At 50.8% G+C, this 22848-nt stretch overlaps 1 protein-coding gene across 1 annotated transcript in view; it reads right to left on the minus strand.

Annotated features, from left to right (window-relative positions):
* ITGB5 (integrin subunit beta 5) overlaps positions 1–22848 on the minus strand; it is a 63925-nt gene that overhangs the window by 15016 nt on the left and 26061 nt on the right. Inside the window, 5 exon segments of the mRNA XM_030017854.2 lie at positions 10446–10875; positions 14620–14754; positions 18727–18816; positions 19788–19883; positions 21348–21509. Coding sequence (XP_029873714.2) covers positions 10446–10875; positions 14620–14754; positions 18727–18816; positions 19788–19883; positions 21348–21509 — 913 coding nt within the window.

The following is a 22848-nucleotide window of genomic DNA, read 5'->3' on the forward strand; positions in this document are numbered from 1 at the left end:
AAAAATCCAGATTTGTTCTTAAAATAAAACTTGGCTCCAAAACAAAGCTGCACGATCCCAAATGCCTGAACTCCAGGGCAAAATTCTATTGTTCAGGTCCATCCTTCAAATGAAAAGCAGGCTAATTCGCACCCTGCCAAAGCCGAAGTGGGCCGAATGACCTTTCAGCTGGACCTCGTTAAGAGGAGTGGGCTCTGGAGCAGAGAGAGATTCTTTCTCTGCAAAATCCAGTGCCGTGGGAGCCTTGCCCAGTTCTGTGTTTGGATGCAAACACATAATCTGGTGCAAGTTCACCAAAGGTCCAGGGTTTTGGAACGGATTTCTCCCTTCCCAAAAAAGCTGGAAGAAGTCAGAATATCATTCAAAATAAGACAAAAAAACCCTAGAAAGAATGAACCCATAGCCTCTGCTGCACTTCCCTTTCAGGTCAATTATTTAAATTCAGTTTTTTAAACCAAACAGCAAAATTCACAGGTTGTCCGCGCGTGTCAACAAGAAATGCAGAGACCCAGAATTTCACTCACCTGCTGGTTTGAGGCTTTCATCTGTCTCTACACCCTAAATAAAGCATTCATTTCTGAATGTCTATTTCTGTTAATTACTATCATCAGAAGGACCAAATGCAAATGCCAAACTCAGTGGGACACTGGCCATAAAGGCAAAGCATTTAAGCGAGTTTGTTCTAAGACCATCTTCTCTCTTTGGGGAGCGAGTAGGCAATGAGCTGTGTTTTCAAAGTTCATCTTGTTTTTATTTTGGAGCTTTCTACTTTCTGAGATACAGGGTTCCTGGCTGTGGGAGGGGGGAGCTGCAGCAGGACAGGGGGGTTTGGGTACGTGCATGCACCATCAGATGACACCTCCGGTAGCGACCCACATGCTGTGCCGCCTTAAGGGCAGAGACCCACAGACGGGGCTCTGGCTCCCGTAAAGATGTCGAAGACGTCACTTCTTTATTCTTTAATTCTGCCCTGGCATTTAATGCCTCATTAGCATGCATTAACGCTCGCTAAAGGTCCCCTCGAGGACAAGAAGAAACCCCAGTGAAAAGAGGCAGGAACAGCAGTGCTCTGTGTGGGTTGGTCCTCCAAGGAGCTGCTGCCAGATTTGGGGAGAGCTGCAAGACTTTGACAGCAATGAGGGCCCGGGCAGAGGGAAAGGAGGGGTAAGAAAAGGCAGCCTTGCCCTTTCGTGCCAGGAATGGAAACTCTGGCAAAGCAGTATGAGATACGCTGGGGAAAGAAAGTCCAACTCAATTGCTGTTTCAGTGTGAACAACCAACACAAACCCTTGGAGTGAGCAAGGTAGGGCAGGCAGGGCATACCTGCTGCCAGAAACACAAAGGAAGATGAAGAATAAACACAGCGCTGAGCAGAAACATGAATGGAAATATCATCTGTGGTCCCGTGAGAAATCCATGCAAAGATCATAAAGTATCTCGAGTTGGAAGGGACCCATAATGATCACCTAGTCCAACTCCCAAATAATCAATAATATTTAACAGGCAACGATGTAATGGTAATGCCTGGTGGTGTAATACCTAATACTGCATTTATTTCTTGTGAAAGAAATCCAGAGAAGCATATAGATCAAGCACAGAGCATTCTAGTTAAGAACCATCCACCTGCACTGAAACGCAGCCACCTCTGACCTGAAACACAGCAGCTGTACCGAGCGACATGGGAGGTCGTTAGCAGAGCAATCAGAGGGGGAACCAGGCATTTTTACATGCCGCAGCTACAAGCACTGGCCATGCTTTCCGCAGGTCACGGCCAGTGGGCAAGGGTCACCCCGTGCTGTTTGCCCCAGCCCGGCGGCCATTTGAATCCCTCGGGATCTTCAGCCTTTTGAACGGGCACGGAGCAGGACGGTGAAGCACACGCTCTCGGAGGAGAGCAGCACATGTCTCAGGTTTAAAGTGGAACGAGAACAGAAACCAGGTTAAAGGGGAAAAAATAAATTCGAAGAGGAAGCAGAAGAGAGAGATTGGGGAAGGGTGGAAATGATGCCCCGTGGGGAAGCGTCAGGGAGGTTTCAGGAGCCTCACAGGACTGGAGATGTGAGAAAACACATGCACTGAGTCACCTCCATGCTCCTCCAAAAGGCGACCGAGTATTTGCATGCCAGGGAAATAGAAACTTCATGAAGATGAAATTTGGGATGCAACAACCTCCCACCCAGCTCTCAGCCCCTCTCTGCACCGGGGTTATGAGCCACGGCTCCTGGAGATGAGCACACCCAGAACCACGTGGGACACGCTGCTGAATTCGGTAGCTTAAGGCAGAGAGACCTGCAAAGAGCGAAGGAGCTGTCGGGAGTGAGAGGCTGGCTGCACAGACACCAGCGAGACAGCGTTAAGGACGGGTCCCTTCCAAGGTGGTGGTTTACGGGGTGCCTGTCTCTCTCAACTTAGAGCTGCCAAGAGGAGGGAGCTTGTGCCCAAGCCAAAGCCCATCCACATGACCCGGAAAGCCTGCACTGGTAGAGGGTGTGTTTTAAATAAAAATCCTCCCTGGCTTCTCTGTTACAAATAACAGGCAATTCATTAACACATGGTGACAGGTATCAGAGGTGAGCAGTAACACACCAACAAGGTGTGAGTGTCCCCATTTCCCTGCCTCGCTCCAGCCCTCCAAAATAATAGTGGTTGATGCTCAGGAACCCTTTGCTCACAAGGAAAATTCAAACGCTGCTAAAAAGGGATGCTAACGCCAGCCAGCTGCTCACAAAGCTCCTGGGGAGTCTCTCTCCACCCTTGCAAATTATCTGGGAGCCCGGGGCTTTGGTGTCCCTGCTTCCCATCGCAGAAGGTGCTACCCCGGTGCAGGGCAGGATGGAAGCGCGGGGCACCGCGGGCTGCCTGCAGCGAGTAAGCGCGTCCCTTATGCATCCCTGTGGTTTCTCATCCTCTTCACATTGTGTAAAGAGCAGAGTTTCTCAATGACATTCCCCATTAATGGCTGAGAGGTTTCAAGTGTTGCTCTCAGAGCTCGCTGCCCCCAGGCCAAGCACGGCCAGACCCAGCCTTTCGGGAAGGCACGGTGGGAAGCAGCCCAGGATGACCCCAGGGCTCAGCCATGAGCTCCTGTCACTGGAGGGAGACCTAAAAGCCAACATCCCACATGTGACGGCAGCAGCGGGCTCCTCCACAGTTCCTTCCCCACCTGTGGAAACGTTTTCCAAATCACCACTTGAGCAATCACACTCTGCCTCCCCAAAATGTTGCAATGGCATGGCAGCCCCCACACTCCGCAGGAGGTCAAGCAGGAATGCAGGAATATCAACAACTGACATCAGAAAAGACCTGGTTTATACAAACATGCTTTGGGGGAAAAAAAAAACAAACCAGGAGTTTTTCCTGATTTGGGGCTCTGATGCTGTCATGCAGACAAATGACATTGGACACACGGCCAACAGCATCTGCAGGGAGCTTGTACACAGGGTGAGAATGGCATGGGTCCAAGTGAGATGAAGGTGAATTCAGTTAGCTGCTCTTCCAGTTAATCCCCATCACAGCCCTCAGCCCTGCCTGCCCCAGCTGACCTGGACCTTGCATTTCTTAAGGCTGACCCACAGGATGGGAGTAAACGGAGCTGACCTAAACCTTACATTTCTTTACAATAATCCACGTGATGAGAGTAAGTGGAACATGCCCAGCTTCACAGTTTAACCCCAAAAAAGGAAGAGGACAGCGGAGGTCCCCCATTTGATTTGTTTCTTATTAAATGTTTGCAGTCTGTATAAATTCTTGTTGGAGCCAAAACATTTCACAGGTGGAGGGAGGATGTAAGCTGGAGAGAGGATACCCACACAGCAGCGATGCCAGGCACAGGCACTCCACCCTCAGTTCATCACTGCTAGGGGACACAGCAAGTCAGATGTTTATTTTTTTCTCTTATTCAGGAGGATTTTTTTGTTTTATGTGTTTCTTCTCAGGCATGCAGGCATCTCAGGGCAAGGGCTTCTGCTGAGCAGCTTTTGCAGGTGATAAAAGCCAAGGCCAAACAGGAATACAGCAAGGAGAAAGGCTTTTAGGAAGCTCTAGGATAAATGTGCAGCCTGAGTGACTTTTGACCACATCTTAAAAGAGAGATGCTACCACGGTGCCATCTCCTCCCTGCTCCGTCTGGCCATAAGGTCCCTCTGGGCTATGCTGTGGCTCTGTAGGCAGGAGAACTCAAGATGCTTGAAACCAGGTTTGTTGGCTGCCAAGGAGTGATGGGCATCCTGTGCCCCACACAGCGTGATGACACTTAGATACTTCTTTGTTTTCTAGCCCAACCTCAGCTAGTTTTTAGCTCCCTGTCCCCTACCCTGCTCCTTGATGGGGAAAAGAGACACTTGCAGTCCTATAACCTGCTCTAATGGAAAAGGGTTTCGGCTCAGAGGACTTTACTAGGTTCAGCTCACCCCCAAACTTCCCTCCCATGCCCTGCAGCCCCATCAGCACACGCAGCCGCTGCCTGCCCCTCCATGAGCCCCCCACCTGCTGCTAATGACTGAGACCACTAATGAAGCAACCGGCAACATGAGGTTGCACTGCAGCGACCGGAGCTGACGCTGCATCCTCTGTCACCAAAATAAGCCTCAAAAATGGTGCTAGACATGTGCTCCCCATCCTCCTCCAGCCCAGGGAGTGGAGGAGGAACAACCTGCAGGGCAGCTGCCCCAGAGACGGAGCCGCATCTCCTCCGCAGCTGCGCGGCTCATGGCAGCACAAGCACTTAGCAACAACCAAAGGATTATTTTTAACATCCACATTTTATATGGTCCTTTTGTCTCTCCCCTTCAGGTCCTTTTTTACTAGGCAGTGCTCAGATTTCACCTTTTTACACAAACTAAATAGCCCCCCCTCCAAATCCCCCAAATCAAAAACCTAAAGATAACAAGACTTGACATGAGTTAAAAGAAAATGTTGCAGTGATTGTGGTTTGGTTGCACAAACATTGTGGTTTAAGCTCCGTTCCCTATCCTCTTTCTGCCGCAGGCCACCCTCTTTCCCCCTGGCAGGGGCCACATTTGCTTAATGCCACCCCCTCCTTGGCACCGCCACAGGCAGTGGGCACAGGCAAGCTCCGCTTCCTCCCCAAACCACGCTCAGCCCATCACCTGCACCTTGGAAGTTAATAAATCGACTACTACCCATTTCTGTCTTAACAGCAGCTTCTGGTAAAAGCTTACATGTGAGGAATGAAGAGAATTAAGACAAGAAAAGAACGTTAAAGCTGGATCTCACATATGAGCCTTCAGTTGCACACCAGCATCCTGTGTCCAGGCACTACCCCTGGGTGGGTGAATAATAATCACAAAAGTAAGTGTGGAAAAAAGCCAATTTCCATAAGAAGTGTCCATGGGCACAGTGATTTGTGTGGTAACAGGCCCCACCAGAAACCCCAGCGTGGAGATGGCAGTGGTGCCATCAAACCTGAGCGCTGCTCTCCAAGCGCGGGGCTCTATTGCACAACCAGAAACTGCCGCGCTGGCACCGGAGCCATCGTCCCACCAGACCTCCTGCAAACACAGCGCCGTTAAACGCTGTTACAGCACTCGGGACAGGGAACGTCAAAAACAAATTGCAGAAGCAGGAGTGAGATTTCTAATTCGAGGCTGTGTTAAAACAAACAGAAAAGCCTTATCTCACTGGACCTTAGTGCAGGCTAAAACTTCACAGTGCTTCCCCATTTAATAAAACCAAGAAAGGGAAGCATTCAGAAATAAATACTGAGGATTTGTACATCCTCAGCAGTTTTTGAAGTGGTTTCTGCAGGGCAGCTGGAGCCGCATCGCAAGTCAGCTTGGCTATTCTCTGTGAAACAAGCCACAGATTTTCAATGAGCTGTCACTTCCCAAATCCCATTTCAGAAGTGATTCTGGCACTTGCATGTATTTGCGAATTTGACACCTGATGCTTTATTGCCGACCTGAGCTTTTTGTGTCACTGGAAGCCCTGTACCAGCAAACGAGGCCTGACTCCTGGCTCCTGCGCTCCGAGGCATCGCCATCTCGCCGTGCTTTAGCCAGCCATGATCTTTAGTCATCTTAACCAGTTATGATGCTCGCAGATGCTTAAGAGCTAGAGAGAAGTTGCAGGGCTCGATTTACAATTGCAAGGTGTTTATAAATCTGATTTATTTTCTAATTCTAAAAAAATGGAGAAGGGAAACCACAAAAGACCTGATCCCACAAAGCTGCACCAACATCAGCAGTCTGTGTGGTACTCAGGCAGTATGGATTTTCGGGATGAGATCCTTTGTGTTTTAGGCGTAGAAATGGCTTGCAGCGTGGTGAGTGCTCTTTACTTATGCCTTGGTAATGGTGTTCCTGTGCAAAACCACAGTCCCAGGCTGAAGAGCGCACAAACGACACCCACATGGAGCCAGGTAACAGCGGTGACAGTTAAGGGGAAATTTCTCTAGAGACACCAAAGTAAAGACGATGCTGTACTAGTCTGCATCCCCTCCTCCAAGAAAAAAATAGGTCTGCAGCACTGAAGCTAATGAAGCTTGGCCTCTGGCGAGCCAGTCTCTCTTCATTAGAGGCAAACTTGTGATGCCCTCACCGGGGCCTCTCCTCCTTCTTGCCACCTAGTTTTATGGGACCTTCAGGAATGCAATTAGTGCCGAGATGTTTCCTCCTTTGTCAAACTGCCTGGCAGGCAGCCAAGGGGTTCAAAAGCCACCGGGCCGTGCAGCCAGCTGCCCCGTCCTGAGCTGGGCTGCAGGCGGGAGAGCTCTCTAACCCTTTCCCGCAGCCACCCACATTTCAGGGTAGAGGCCAGAGCGATGTGCTGAAGGTCTCAATGCAAGGGGGTAACTTCTCCGTCCACAGAAAAACCGGGAGCGAAGCATTCAGGGATTTGGGAAGCAACTGCCTGCTTTGTCAGAGCACGAGGCTGTGGATAACCCGCTTGCATCTCTTTTGGAGGAAAAGAACACTTCTGCAAGCCATCCCTGATGGCCCTTCCAGAAGCTGGATCAATGGTTTGAAACAGCTACAAGTTGTTAAGTGGACTCGCAGCAGAACAAACACCACTTATTAGTGACTAAGCGGCATTGACTAAGAGATGGATGCAACTTGAATCAACATTTATGACGTTATAAATGACTCCTTTTCCCGCCTGCCTCACAGATGCAGGAGGCACGTTAAACTTCCCACTAAACAGGAATTGAATTCTTGCTTCTCCTTTAGGTTATCTCCCACCCAAAATCTGCTTCTCCACTTCACACCGGGGGGAGGCGGGGGGGCTACAAAAGGACAGGAGCCGTATGCAGCACTGCCTGCAGTCATCTCTCCTCTCAAACCCTGAGAAAATGAGGTGCCAATATTTATAAATGGACCCAAGAATGAAAACGCTTTTGCTGGCCAAAGGACTGAGTACCAAGAGACAAGAAGCTTAAAGTTCATTTCAGACTGTTTCAACCCTGCTGTGGCTTTCGCCGGGAATATGGGATGCCTGAGCGCAATCTGCTGCCCAGCCCTGTGTCATGGCAGTGACTCAACGGGGACAGCTTTGCTCCAGATCATAAAAGGAAGAAATGCCCAGGCTGGTTGGTGATGGGCTCACAGTGCCTCTGAGCTGAGGCATGCAAAAAGCAGGGCCACGTACATGCAAAGCAGTTTGCATGCATGGATTTTTGTTTCTCAGCTTGGAAAACTGTGCCTTCCTCCTCGTGCTCCCCCAAACCTCAAGCTGAGTTGGACTGGCTGCTTTCCCACCTGCTCTGTCGGGGATGGGCGCTCACAGGTTCATTATACAGCCTTGTTCAACAGCTTGGGCAGGTGTAAATGCATTTAACGGGGGACACCATAGCCCATATGCTAAAACTGAGGTTGGGTTCCTTTGGGGTGAAAAAGCTGTTCAAAATACAGCCATCAGAAATACACTGAGGGGCATTAAGTGCCTTCTGCACTACCAGAAGACTCATACAATATAAAAAAAGCCCTTGACAACAGTGATGAGTTCCCCTCATGGGTCCAAGCCAAGCAACTCCCAAACAAGGATGGAGACAACAGCCATCTACAGCAAAGTGACAGCTCCCTCCACGCTGCTTTTTTTGGTTTCTGCACTTGCTAAAACCCGTTGGGTCTCCCCTCACAGTGGGATTCAGCCTGCAAGAGTGGCGGGCACCAGGATGCCAGGGCCTTTCAGGGACTAACACTGTGCCCAGGAAAAGACAGAAGGAGGGCAGGATGTCGCTTCTCCCCCTTGCAGGAACAAAAGCAGCGACCGGACTCTACACGACCACCCTGAGGGACATCCTGCACCCAAACTCCCCTGGCTGCCAAGTCTACACATGCTGGTGGACTGAGATGTTCAGCGTCAAGCTAAACATACGGTCTTTCTCAAGAAGGCCTCATTTGTAGGAAGGAGAGAGCATACGTCTGCTGGAAGCCACCAGAGATGCTTGTGTAGCCAAGGGCTGGTTGTTAGGGGCAGCTTTGGGGACAGCCCCACCGTACAAGCTCTGACATTTTTGGTGGGCTGGTGAAGCCCCAAGCCTCTTGGGCTGACCAAACCACCTTAAAATGTTATGTCATTGGCATGGTGCTTGCTACAGCTCAGATTTAGCATTGTAACTGCTGGAATTTAAAAAAGAAAAAGCCAACCAACCAACAGCGATAGAAATGCCAGGAGGCATAGGAAGAACCACCCCACCCCACGCAGCCATGCCAGACTCCATCCCACCCCTGGAGCAAAGAGGCCACTTGGCCTCAGCCCACCCTTTGTTTTCTTTCATAGCTATAAAAATGGCTTTTAAATGACTTTAAAAAACTCTGGTAAATCCCAAACCAGCTATGCTGCTCTTCCTAGCACCAGAAGCCCTCCACAGGAACAGAAGAAAGCAGGTGCAACAGAAGACACATAACTTGCTTTCCTGCGGAGCGGCAGAGCTCTGGCTCTCCTGATGAAAAGGAAATTTGAGCAAAGGAGTGTCCTTCTCTTGGAGTACCAACTGCTACACCAGTAAATTCCAACCTCTCTTTATCGTATCGCTGCCCTGCTTGCTATTAAATATGCTCCTTTTGGGTGGGATGATGCTATCATCAAAGCAATATGGTCATAGGGAGAACCCCCAGGCAGTACTGCTCTTAATTACTTCACAGTTGAGTTTATTTATGCCCCCACCTACTTTGAAATACCTTTTTCCTGCTTGCTCACCCTTCTTTCGGCTCCTGCATCAGCAGGGAGAGCCCCAGCCCTCCCGGTCCGGGGCAGTCACTGTGGAAGGTGGTACTGGCCTTTCTCACTGCTCTGCAGCAGGGAGCCCCAAGGCAAAGCCAAAAACTGGGGTATCGCCTGCCTCATCTTCAGCAGTGCCAAAACATCACTAGCCAGGCTACAGGAAAATAAGTGTGAACATCCTCTACTCACCTAACATCGTGACCGTCTCAAACAGCCAGAAACTCGCAACCAAAAGGTGCCCCATCACTTACTGCCCAGCTCAGAAACACGCAGGGCAAGATAAACAGTGGGGAAAAAACCCACCACTTCCCTGGAGAAAACGTGAAAACCAGCTATTTTTCCAAGCTTACACTTGGTTTGGAAATTTTGCCCAAGATTTTCAGTCAAGGAAATATTTTGCTTGCTTGAAAGCAGGCAAATTTTAAAGAATAACCTTTTGCCCAGCTCCAACTGAGGGAATTATGTCCGAGGGCTAATCCAGGCAATTATGTGCAAGGTAAATTATGTGACCTCGGACTGACAAGGAATTAAAGCCAGTCTAGCAAACACAGCTAAATAACTCCTCTACCTTTGCTTAAGCAAAGCTGACCGGCTACATCTTTCTCAGTGAATGACTTGTTTTCCCAGTGGGCAGAAAAATCTATGCCTGAAATACCTTTAGGAATCTTTAACACAGATCTTCTCTAATAAGTAACAGACTGAAACACAACCTTTCCTTTCACCTGCGCTGCACCAGAGGATTACTTCAAATGCTTGATCTTTAAAAAAAGACTGTTTCTGCCTACGCAGGGAAGGATGGCACATGTAGAAGAAATCCAACTGAAGAAGACACCAAAAAGCTTCAGAGGATTCAAGCCTATGCTGGTTTACTCTTTCCTAGGGATATACTTCAGTGTGCAAAAGATGTGCGTGGTTGCGTCAAAACAACGACACCAAAGCCAAGACTGTTCATCTCTGTAGGACCCGGGCAGAGGAGAAGCCTGCAAGGGGAGCGCCTTTCACTCTAATGCTGGAAACTCAGTTCTGATGGGGATAATGCATTTTTGCTCATTAGCGTGGATGCACTTAAACGTCTCCTTCCTTTTTTCCATAAAGAAAGGAAAGGGAGCACAGGTCCCGCCAGAAAGAGGGCAGATTTGGGCAGGCGGGGCAGGCGCAGCCCCTCGCGCACCCTGCCCGCACCAGCCCAGCAGCCTTCCCCGTTTCGGGGCGCGTTCCCCGGGCCCGCGAAGCGGAGGGCGCGAGGGAGGAAAGTCTCCTACCTGAGCAGAGGACTCCCTTGTACCTGGCGCAGGAGAAGTCGTCGCACTCGCAGAAGGGCCCGTAGATGTTTCCAAACTCGCTCTCGTAGCAGAGGCACTGGTTGCAGCTGCACTCCCCTCTCCCGCTGCAGAGGGGTTTGCCCTCCGCCTCCCGGCACATGGCGTGGTGCATGTCCCCGCTGGCACCCTCCTCGCACTCGCACCTGGCCCCCAGGTAGCCGGCGTCGCACTCGCACAGCCCGCAGGCGTAGGTCCCGTTGCCGCTGCACTTGCCGCTGGCCGGCGCGGCGCGGCCGGTGCAGCCGCAGAGGCAGTTGTAGGTCACCGCCACCTCCAGCGTGTCCCGAAAGCCGGCGGGCTTGATGGTGAAGGCGTGGGAGGTGTCCTCGGAGGGGCAGCTCCGCGCCTCCACGGCCACCTCGAAGGAAACCTGGCGGGGGGGGGGCAGGTTGAGATGTAAGTTAACACGCACGGCCCCAAAATGGCCGTCAAGGGTGTCCTGGGAGGCGAGGCAGGAGGGAAGGGCAAGTGTCCCGAGGAAAAGCCATGGAGCAATTCCCCGGAGCGGGGCCACGCTCGCCGTATTGAGCTTCGCTCCCAGGTGTGCAAAAAACCCCCAAACAATTGCACGTCTAGCAAGGGCATCTGCAGCTCAATGCACCGGCATCTGCCAGTTCCAAGAGGCGTTTGGCATCCTTAACGCTTTAAAACTCTTCTGTCAGCCGTTAGCAGTAATTTTCCCCATCAGGGACCATTGGTTTCTGTGAAGCGGGAAGGAACCTGCCTGTTCCCATGAAATAAACAGGGCAAAACTCTACCGAACAGGCCGGTATTCATGCTGTTAAAAATAATAAACTCTGTTGAAACCAAGCACTATCAAGGATTGAACAAACGCAGCACAAGGGCCCAAGGTGACTACAAGGTCACAGATTTAGAAGGTTTTATGGGAATCCTGATCTGCAAATAGAGATGTGCATCAGTCACACAGTCCCAAGCTTTCAGCACGCTGCTAACTGGCCATTTTTGATGGATGCTTCTATTAAGACTGGCTTCATGTCGTGGTTTAACCCCAGCCAGTAACTAAGCACCACGCAGCCGCTCACTCACTCCCCCTCCCACCCAGCAGGATGGGGGAGAAAATCGGAAAAGAAGCAAAACTCGTGGGTTGAGATAAGAACAGTTTGGTAGAACAGAAAGGAAGAAACTAATGATGATAATAATGATAATAATAAAATGACAATAATAATAAAAGAATTGGAATATACAAGTGATGTACAATGCAATTGCTCACCACTCGCCGACCAATGCCCAGTTAGGTCCCAGCAGCAATCCCAGCCAACTCCCCCCAGTTTATATACTGGGCATGACGTCACATGGTCTGGAATACCCCTTTGGCCAGTTTGGGGCAGCTGCCCTGGCTGTGTCCCCTCCCACCTTCTTGTGCCCCTCCAGCCTTCTTGCTGGCTGGGCATGAGAAGCTGAAAAATCCTTGACTTAGTCTAAACACTGCTTAGCAACAACTGAAAACATCAGTGTGTTATCAGCACTCTTCTCATACTGAACCTAAAACATAACACTAAACCAGCTACTGAAAGAAAACTAACTCTATCCCAGCTGAAACCAGGACACTTCAGAAGGGTTATGCACCATTACATGGTTATACATCACCCCCCTATTCGTTTTCTGTTGCTACAATCCAGTGTCAGGGATTTTCTCCTCGGGAAAACCAAGACCATCCTATGGCCGCTTGAATGGCCCCTAATTTAATCCTGCTGTTCGGTAGGGGTCTTGGTCTGGCCAGCACTGCCCAGAGCTGCCGGTTAGCAAAGAGGATTAACCTTATTCCAAGGAAACGAGCCCCTTTCCTAGCCATCAGGAGGGAATGATTTTTCTCTGGAGACATCTGGGGTCACCTCGAGCTCTCACTGCCTGCGCCATCCCACATGCCGAGGGGCGACGTGCAGACGGCGCCATAGCAGCCACCCCCAGCCGGGAGAGCTGCACCCCCAGGAAACCTCCCTTGACCCCCTCCCATTCCCAAGGCCTGAAGCAATTAGGCAACGAGCTCAAATTACAGAGGAGAAGAAGATCAGAAAGCAAGCTAAAGGGATCAGGGTAATCCTGCTGCCGTTCACCCTCTGACACCCACGGCCCCAGGACTAAACCCTGGCAGATTAGGAGGACCCAGTGCCAGCGTTATCCTCTTTGGGGACACTTTCTTAGCAGGAGTCAAATCTTGATCCACGTGGAAGCAATGGAGCAGAGAGCAGCTGAACAAGAGGGGATGGAGGGACGGGACCCCACGATCCTGTGGCATGTCTGCCCGTGCAGGCACCTCGATATTCGCGTGCACCTAAAATGGGAGAGGTACCAGTGCTGGCTCCCTGCTGCACCCGCTGCCAAACCCCTTTACGGCACAAGCTGCAGCAGCTGGGGCAACCCCCCTGCTCAAGCCAAAGCCGGGAGCCCAGGATCAACCACCAGATTAACTCTGCTACGTCAGGGGCTCAGGCTTCCCTGTGGGAACAAGGAGGGCACATGCCTAGCTACAGGGATTGCTTTTACCCGTCCATCAGAGATCCAGTAAAGTCAGCTAAAAAAGAAGAGGCCACCTCCCCTTTTAACACTTTGCATGATCCTTATTTGGCGTGGTAAAAATCCAGCTACTGTTGACTCTTTCAAACTATTTTTATATGCCTCAGCGCTTAGAGCTCTGGTATGTTTACAGAATCACTCTTCTCAAATAAGGCAATCAGGCTGCTAATGAACCTGCACCCACGTCCTTGCAGACAGCAAAAGCCTGGAGGAGGGGAGGGGGGTCCCTGCTGGTCTGAGCCCTCTTGCCCCAGCACCACAGCCCAGCAACTCATTGATCTGCATCAGTATTCAATTTAAACAAGCAAAGCTTAGCTTCTCTGTTTTTTTTTTATAAAAAAGCACGGGATGGATTATGCTGTGTATACTGTTAACATTAAGGGGCAAACTATATTTTTAGCCTGTGCTGCCATCCAATAACCCTAGGAACTGAACACACGAGAGGAGGGTTGCTGCCTTTCTGGGCACTCTGTCTTTTTTGGCAATACCTCCGAAGTTAACCATGACCTCTTCACTCCAGGAAAGACAGGTTTAAATTAGACTCATAGAATCATTTAGGTTGGAAAAGACCCTTAAGATCATCAAGTCCAACCGTTAAGCTAACACTGCCAAGTCCACCACTAAACCATGTCCCTAAGCGCCACAGCTACACGTCTTTTAAATACCTCCAGGGATGGTGATGCAACCACTTCCCTGGGCAGCCTGTTCCAATGCTTGACAACCCTTCTGATAAAGAAATTTTTCCTAATATCCAATCTAAACGTCCCCTGGCACAACTTGAGGCTGTTTCCTCTAGTCCTATCACTTGTTACACCCGGGAAAAGAGACCAGCACCCACCTCGCTACAACCTCCGTTCAGGTAGTTGTAGAGAGCGATAAGGTCTCCCCTCAGCCTCCTTTTCTCCAGACTAAACAGCCCCAGCTCCCTCAGCCGCTCCTCATAAGACTTGTGCTCCAGGCCCCTCACCAACTCGGTTGCCCTTCTCTGGACACGCTCCAGCACCTCAATGTCTTTCCTGGAGTGAGGGGCCCAAAACTGAACACAGTACTCGAGGTGCGGCCTCACCAGTGCCAAGTACAGGGGGACAATCACTTCCCTGCTCCTGCTGGCCACGCTATTTCTGATACAAGCCAGGATGCCAATACAAGCCAGGATTCTCAAACAATAACAAGAAAACCTTGAATATTTAATGGACCAGGAAAAGACCAGCAGACCACGGCAATAAAAATTTCACAGGTGAGAGCATGATGTGAATATCTGGGATTACAGGAAAAAAGAGCCCATTCTTGACTATTGTGTCCTGCTGCCTGATCAAGACCTTTTGGCTAAGGGTGCTGTAGACAAGATGCCTGTATTCCCTCTTTCCTCACAGCTGACCTTGGGCTGATCTATACCACCCAGAGCCAATTCTAGCAAAGCCACTCTCCGTGGCTTTATTGACATGGCATGGTATGAGGAGAGCAGAGGAAGATGAGCAAAGCTGTATTTTATTGCCCAGGACCACTCATTAAGAGTGGTAAGCGGCTGCACGGAGGGTAAAACAGCCTCTCCAGGGGACAGACTGAAAGGCAGACTCACCGTATCTCCTATTTTGAGATCCCCACACTTCCTGAGCCCAGGATAGGACAACCCATCCTGGCACGTGGCAGTGAAGGTCAAGCCAATGTCCTCAGGGCTGTCCCAGACTGTAAGCTCCACCTTGGACCGAATACTCTAGAAACACAATGGGAAAGCAAACCGTCAGGTTCCCAAAGGCAGGTGGGTTTCTTCTGCTTTAGTCTCTTCTGATGTTTCCAGAGGGTGGCTAGGACATCTCTGCACCTATATGAAAAAAAATCACCCTTGCACACACATTGACATTTGGGGTTGACTTAACCAGCCCAGGAGACTTCTGATGAACGCAACTAGGCTCATGGGGAGTCTAGTTGCCTACAACCCCTGTGGGTGGTTTATGCCCTCTAGGGCAAGTGTGATGACCACTGTAGCCAGCATTGAAAAGATACAGATGCACAAGAAAAAGAAAGAAGAAAACATTCTCGAGCACAAATGGAGCATCTCTGAACTGAAGGTCAGAGCCTCATGCGCACATCTGCACCTCCTCCTCCCCATAAACCAGCCCCTTAGCAAAGCGCAAAGACTGATTCTCCACTGGCACTCGTCCTGTGACGTCCGTCGTACAGCATAGAGAAGGCATAAAACTGCACTAACTCTGTCCTGCTTTCTTGATTTCACCTGGTCACAAAAATACATTTTCCCTCTTAGGAGAAAATGGCAAACAAGAAGTACTCTTTCAGATGCATCTGCTGGAAACACCACCATGGGAAAAAATAAATGAAAAATCTCTTTCTTTGTGAAACTTTTCAAAGTGAAAAACGTTTTCCATCAGCGAGGTTTTGGTATGCTCCTACCCCCTTTCTTCTGCTTCTCATCTCTCCGCCCTGCTGCACGCACAGACTTTTTAAGTCAAAACAAAATGAAGTTTATAAGTATTAAGTCGGAATGAGGTTGTTTTGTTTAATTCTTCCAATGGCTGGAACTGATTTTTTTTATGAGTGGTGTCCAAAAACCACAAAGGTTTTCAAAATGGAGCTTTTTGTACAAATACTTTTATTTTCCAAAGCCAGCTTGCAGCTCCATCCCTCTCCCCCTTGTCCCCAGTCCTTACCAATGTGGCCAGATTAAGGAAAAGTGCTAATTCAGACCTCTTACCAGTACATGTGATAACAAAACCATGGTTCACACGCCAGCAAAGAGCTAACACTTTTGGGAACAGGCAGAAAATAAATGAGTTTTGGCTGGGTGAATCTAAACAGCCCTTGAGAAGAGAAAGGAATAATTTCCCATCTCTCTGCTGTAATGGAGGAGCCATTCGTGGGGTGGCAATTTGGACCATACAGAGCATCCATTGCCTGTAGGCTCAATGCCGTGCACGTTGGTAAAGCTGAACATACTGCTCCGCCCAAAATTATCCCATAGGAATTAGCTGTCACACTGATGATGCCCTCTCATCTTCCTGCCCAGAGCACCTCATCTGGGGCATGGCAGAAGACAGGACACCAGGCCAACCCTTGCTATGACCTTGCATGGGCCCTTCCAATGTTCTTATAGAGATGCCAAGGTCTCTTATTAGCCCTGTATAGTAATGCAATTAGCTTAATTGTAATGCTATTATTATTAGCCACTTTGCACCATTACACAGCAATACCTTCTCACAGCACCGCAGCCACTGCTAAGGGCAACTGAGGATTTTGCTGCTGTGTTGTTTGGTGGCCCCTAAGCCTGCTGTGCCTTCAGGGGCAAGTGGAGGACACTGGAGAGACCTAGAGGAAGGACCTGACCCTGAGATGGAGCAATGTCTCTGCCTGAAATAAAGCTGTTTGCTGTAGCCCAGGGGAAATTCCAAGACTGGATCGTTTCAGTATAAAAACAAGGAAATCCTGAACCGTCAGCAGCTCCAGGGATGGCTGATGTGAAGGCCACCCGCCATGGGAAACCCATCAGTAGTGTAATGAGAAACACATCCGAGACCTGCCTGGCTTGGGTTTAGAAAAGCAGTTTCTAAACCAGTGTCCCACTTGCTCCCTTTGGTCCAAACCTAGCTACTACAAGGCACAGCCCCCCAGGAGACTTTCCATCTCCCAGGCGTGTTGAGATTTGGGGAAAGGTTTTTTTCTTAGTGAGGGCAGAGAAAAAAGCAGTCCCCCTTCTCTTTTGCTTCAGGCCCTGCCAGATGAGGGAGAGGTGACAGCACGCTGGGCGGAAGAAAAAGGGAGATGGAAGATGAAGAGAAGGGGGAAAGGGATCTTGGGGGTAACGTAAGTCCTGAGCAAGTCTGATGTACGCATTAGTGGAGGGAAGCAGACAAGAGAGGACCAGAGACGGCTGAAGCACTGAAGGGGAGAGGCTGAGCCCAGACCCAGAGCACCAACCACTGCCACCCCGCAGGAGGAGACGGTCCCTGTCGCAGGTGATGGGTTTCTCTAAGCACAGAGTTTCCTTTCTGTGAGGAATTAAAAAAGGTTCACTCCCACTTAGGAAACAGAAACTTTAGCCTTCTCCCTCGGTGAGAACTTCCTCCTTCATTTCAGGAAAAAAACAAAGCTACCAAGAGGAGACGGGCTGGGCGGGTGCCAGGTTTCCCATGCCCGCAGCACAGGCAGGAGCTGCCAGCTCCCGGCAGCATGCCCGGGGGTCCCAGCCCGCACCCACCACCCAGCTGAACAGGCAAGAAACCAGCCCCAACCTCAGCAGCAGATCATCCCCCGCAGCTCCTTCCGTGGGGCACCGTGGTCTCAGCATCCTAGTGGCTTCCAGTCAGCTACACTGGAAAGCTCACAAGCAAAGAGGAGAAAGAGGAGGGAGCAGAGGTGGGGGCATCAGGTCCCCAACGGTTTTCATCAGCTTGTATCTATCCACAAAGGCTTGAGGGGTGGTGGAATGGAGGCACAGATGCATGTTACAGCTGGGGAGCTGAGGCAAAGGGAGGTTTTCACATGATAGCACTGAGACCACGCGCAAAGTCAACGCGGAGTGAACGTTCATTTCTTTCTCCCCAGCCAAGCATCTCAGCCACAAGACCCTCTTTCCTCAAGGGGACAAACTGGGACAACTGGGCTTTTGTTTTGCAGTATGTCCAGGGCCTCGTTAGCAGCATTAGCTGCTCATTGCCTTTCCTCAAAGGGTGAAGCTTTGGGCAGCGCTCTTCCCAAGGGCATAACCAAATGCTGCTTTAACCAAAGGTTGCTTTAACTGGAGGGAGCTGGCGGGGAAGGAAAGATGAATGTTACAGGTCATGCAAAGCACAGCACAATCCTGCATGACCTCTGGATGTGTGAACTCCTCCAAAGAAGACCTTCCTCACTCCCTTCCACTAATAAGCATTGTACTAAGAAGGGCTTGCAGCCATCGAAAGCTGTGTTCACAGGTCCCATGCATGAAGAACCCTACCTGAAGGCTGACCTGTTATGGGGTCAGATCTCCATGCCCAGCACCAAAACAGCAATATCCTTCCAGGAGCACGAAGAGCCGACCCATAAGAATTCAGGGAGAAGTCAACAGAAATGTTGACAACTAACTACCCAACGAACATGCAATTTAGCTGCTTCTAATTGATCTGCTCCCCTGATCTCCATGGAGATGGACAACATCAGATCAGCAGTACAACTGCAGGTCCTTTGCTGTCCTCCATGGGCCCCACGGCGGCAGGGCAGGCTGCCCTGGCAATGCCACATAGGCAGGGCTCCTTTGGGACCTAAGAGACATGGTGATGCTCATGGGTGCTGAGGACCAACTTGTGCTGCATGAAGACCAACACAAGGATGTGACCTTAGCTGGAGCCTGGTCACATCCTCGGGAGGCCTCTGAACATCAGATAGCAAAGAAATAATCTATTTTACCTACTGGTAGGGTGCTCTGAGAGAGAGTTGTTTTAGATCGGGGCTGTATTTTGAGGGTAATTCTGCATACGAGAGCCGTGGGGTGAAATCTCTGCTGTGCTGCAGGCTTCCTTGGGTATCCCTGTGCTCCTTCTCCACCTCACACGCCTTGTTTCCCTTCCCAGGGTAGATGCCCCAGCTCCGGCAGCGTACGGAGGACCAGGGAGGGAGGAGCACGCTGGGGAGAGGCGAGCTGGCCGAGCTCTTGGCACTTTGCACGACAGCAGCTGCGGTATTAAAATGCACTTACGTTGTAGGCCTTGACGATCAGCTCGATGATATTCTTGGAGTCTTTGTGCAAAATCTCCACTGTCGTCCCAGGAATTAAGGCGGTAAAGTTCTTGGGGGAAAAAAAGAAAATGAAAGAAAATGCGGAGATGCAGAAAGGAAAAGCAGAGCGCGAGGAGGGACCGACCCCCTGCTAGGGACACTGGCCACACACCCTGCACCATCATCCAGTGGTGTACACGGAACAGTTCGGCTCCCGTTAACGTGGAGCTTTTGAAAGCAAAGCATTGCTAACAGGGCACGTTGAATGCTAAGCAAAGCTCATGGCCACGGGACGGGGACTCTCCTCACGACCTGCGAGCATCCCCGGGAGAGGGGGTGGAGAATGAGCTCAGCCCTCCCGCTCTCCGCAGGCAAGCAGCAGCATCTCGACGGTAGCAACGCAGCTGCTTGTTGTTTTCGCTCGAGCCTCGAGAGCCAGAGCAGAGGTTTCCAAAAGCAACCCCGCCTGAAACACCTCCCCTGCATCCGCAGAGGAGGGAAACCCTGCGGGGCAGCTCCAGACACAGGCCGGCCCTTGCGGCTCAGGTCACCTTTTCCTTTCGGAGGGGAGAGCGGGGATGGCGAGGGAGTTCAAACTATATGTGGCACGTCAGGGCCCTGGACTCCGTGATGGAAAAACACAGCTGGGCAGAAACGCTGCGCGCGATTAGGTAATGGGATTAAGTCACTGCAGAATGGGTTGAACAGGTTTCTGCTCTCTCGCATGCTGCACAGCTGGCAGCCATCCGAACATCAAGATTAAGCTGGAGTCTATTTTAGGTCTTCACATGCTCGCTAACATATATATCTGTTTGCTCTAAGGAGCTTTAGTGCTTTTCACTGAAAGGACTCGCGGGAAGGGACGGCGGGCTGAGCTTCGCCTGCCTGCATCTGCCTGCCCCTGCCAGCCCCGCGGGCAGCGCGTGGCCACGCTGCACACACGCGCGCTTGCGGCTGCCTCTGCTCCGTGGTGCCAGCGGGAAGATGCTTTCCAGAGGCATTTACATCTCCCCCCAGCCCAGGCGGCTCAGCAGCGCTTACCTTGTACAGGACGTAATGACTTTTCGTAACAGCGAAAATCAGGTGGATGTTGTTTTCAGCGAGTTTCTCCCCCAGAAGTGCTAGGGAAGGATAATCCTAGGGGCACAAAAAAGGCAGAAAGACTAATGGGTAACACAGAAACAAAGACTAATTTCATTGCTCTTCTCCTCCCAACAGCAAAATTCGTTCCAGAAATGTGGCGTGTTTTGTTGCGGGATGAAGTCCCTGATGTACCAGCACAATCCCAACTGAAATAGTAGAAATTCTGTCATGCCTTAAATATTTCTCCTGCACCTTTCACTAGAATCTATGACTGACAACACCATTAGCTGCAGCAACACCTGAAACACTGGATTTCTTTCTTTCCTCTCTACTTTGCCGTCAGCAGACACACGTGTGTAATAAGCTGCTTGCTATCTCCAGGGATGCAAGGCGGGGAGATCTAGAATTGCAGTAAGTGGAAATGTATGATTTTTCTTCCAAAGCGGAAACATCCATTGCCTGCTCTTTCTGCATACTGGAACCACAAAGAGATTACAATAAGCTCTTTAATTCTGCAGACTTCCCAGACAGAGAGGATGGCAAGAAGATACTGCTCTAGCTACCCACAAGCAACAAAATAACGAACCAGGGCTCAATTTCAAGAGACCGGCTTGAGTTTAAAATCCCAGGCTGCTTCTGAAGTGCTGTCCTTGGGAAAAAAGACCTCGTTTACTTGCAGGCTGGAGGGCTGATTGAGAACCTCGAAGACTTAAACATGGGAACACCAAGGCAGCATCCCCACACCAGCTCCCCAGCATAACCCCGTGTCAGTACAGGGGCTGTACTCCGGTATACATATGCTTGCTAGGATTGCACAGGTGGGTGGAAAGGGGGTTTCTCCAAGGATCCTAGCTTTCATGCAGAAACACCTCCTGTTACGAGGCGGCATCCATGCAGGAACAAAAATCGTAAGTAGTGCTTGTGATCTGCTGAATAAAGCACCCTTCTGCAGAAGGATGTGATAATGAGGTGTCAGGCAAGTGCCCGTTCACCCCAGAAGTTTCCTCCACCGAGTTTAAATTTAAAAAAAGGGCCAGTTTGTCTATTTATTACTAAGACCTATGTAAGTGTTGTGCTCAAGGGCTGTGAATAAGAGGAGCATCCTGTTGTGCTTGCTAGTGTAGTCACACCAAGGTAGACTCAGCCTCCCCAGGGAGAAGCTGACAGTCCACTGGACATTTTAGCAAAGGGATGACATATTTTATGTTTCCTCTACACTTTGCATGCAAAATCTGATGCTCTTCAGGACACCGAGTTACTTTTCCCTCCCTTGCAATGAGCCCTGAAGGAACTTGCTAAGCTCCTAACTCATTTTTGAGCATCACAGAAGCATTCACCGTGGGGGGGATGCCCAAACAGAACCGCAAATTTTATTTGCAAACTGCAGGAGCAGGTGAAACCATGCTGGTCAGGGGGTGCGTTTGCCAAAGGCTGCCGGAGTCGGGGGTGACTGGTCTCCAGAGAGGTCCACCAACACCCCGAGGTCTCCAAGGGCTGGGCCCCCGTGTGCCCCCTCACCAGCTGGCTGGATGCGCTGTACTCGTTGGCTTCATTCAGGTGGCACTGGCCATCATGGGGCTGCACCAGCCCCCCCAGCTTCCCATCCAGGGCTATGTGGGGCACGTCATCCGTTGTGAAGACCAGCAGATGAGATGCCTCCTTACGCCAGCCGATCTTCTCCTGGAGGAAAAGAAACCCCGTGAGACAGCCGGTCTGCCCCTGCCAAGCCCACGCTTTGCCCCTCACCCTGCACACGGTCCCAGCCATGCGCCCATCCAGCAGCGGACCCGTTAGCACTAATTAGAAGAGCACCATGCTGCTGTCCCCCCATCCCTGGCAAGAAAACAAAACATCAGGGGCCCATCTAGTATTTCCCAATATCTCCTTCCAACGCTCTTACTTAAAAAGGCATGAGGAGGTATGTGGACTGTCCACCAGACCTTCTCTACACAGATCCAAGAATAAGAATTTCAGCTGCTTTTATAGCCAAAGGAGACCTGCCAAATTCCTCCACACACATTTAATCTGACCTTGTTTCCTCGGCTCTGCGGAGTGGGCAAGGCAACAGCAAGGGCTGCAATATCCCCGCTCAGCAGTTTCATTACCACCCGCTCGTAAAAGCTGTTTCTGAGCTGTGACACACAGCGAGGTCCCTGCCCGAGGGTGCTGGCTTTGGTGCACCCATGTGCACGCACAGGCACTCTGTGCAAGGACCAGACATTATCACCATCTTTGCACGGAGAGAGATGCAGGGATAGATTGTTTTCCAAATAAAGGGATAGCATTTAGTGGATAAATTTTTCCCTCCCATGGAGCTTCCCCAGGTTTCTGCCTTTGCATCGGCCCGAGAAGCAGATCCGTGCCTACAACAGCACACTGAAGCTGTTTGTTGCAACAGAAGCGGAGGAAAACAGCGAAGCCCGAAAGAAATTTTTGGAAACCATCGCGCTGCAGCACGCTCCCCTGCGCTCGCTGGCTGCTCCCACTGCCAGCTCACTGCCAAGCCGGGCGGCCCGAGGTCCCGCCTGCCAACCGCGGCAGAGAGATCCTGCCGCGGCAGAGACCGGAGCCAGAAAGCCCCATCTCCCAGAGCTTCCCCTGGGGCTGGCCACCCTGCCCTGTCCCCCAGCGAAGACGCAGCCCCACGCCTTCCCTCCCCACGCACACCCAGCATCCCCCTCCCTCCAGCCCCCAGCTCGGAGCGACACAGCGCAAATCCCTTGGGAAGGGATGAGGGAAAAGCTGGTAAAAGCTTACTGGTGGGAACGCAGTGCAGATGAATATACCCAACTCCTCCAGAGCTTATCGCGCAGCTTATGTAGCAAAATCTGAACTCTGCCTTTTTTTACAGTAAGATGCTAGCCTACGAGCTGCCGCAGCCCAGCTGCAAAGACTCTTTCTATGGAAAGCGCTGGTGTGGACAGGGCAAGAGGGCAGAGCAGGCAGACAGATGCGGAATCATGGCGGCTGCCAGCACAATTTTCGCCTGCAAATGTGAGTCATAGCCCAAAGCCTCCTG

The sequence above is a fragment of the Aquila chrysaetos genome, chromosome 6 (assembly GCF_900496995.4).
Source record: "Aquila chrysaetos chrysaetos chromosome 6, bAquChr1.4, whole genome shotgun sequence".
NCBI lineage: Eukaryota > Metazoa > Chordata > Aves > Accipitriformes > Accipitridae > Aquila > Aquila chrysaetos.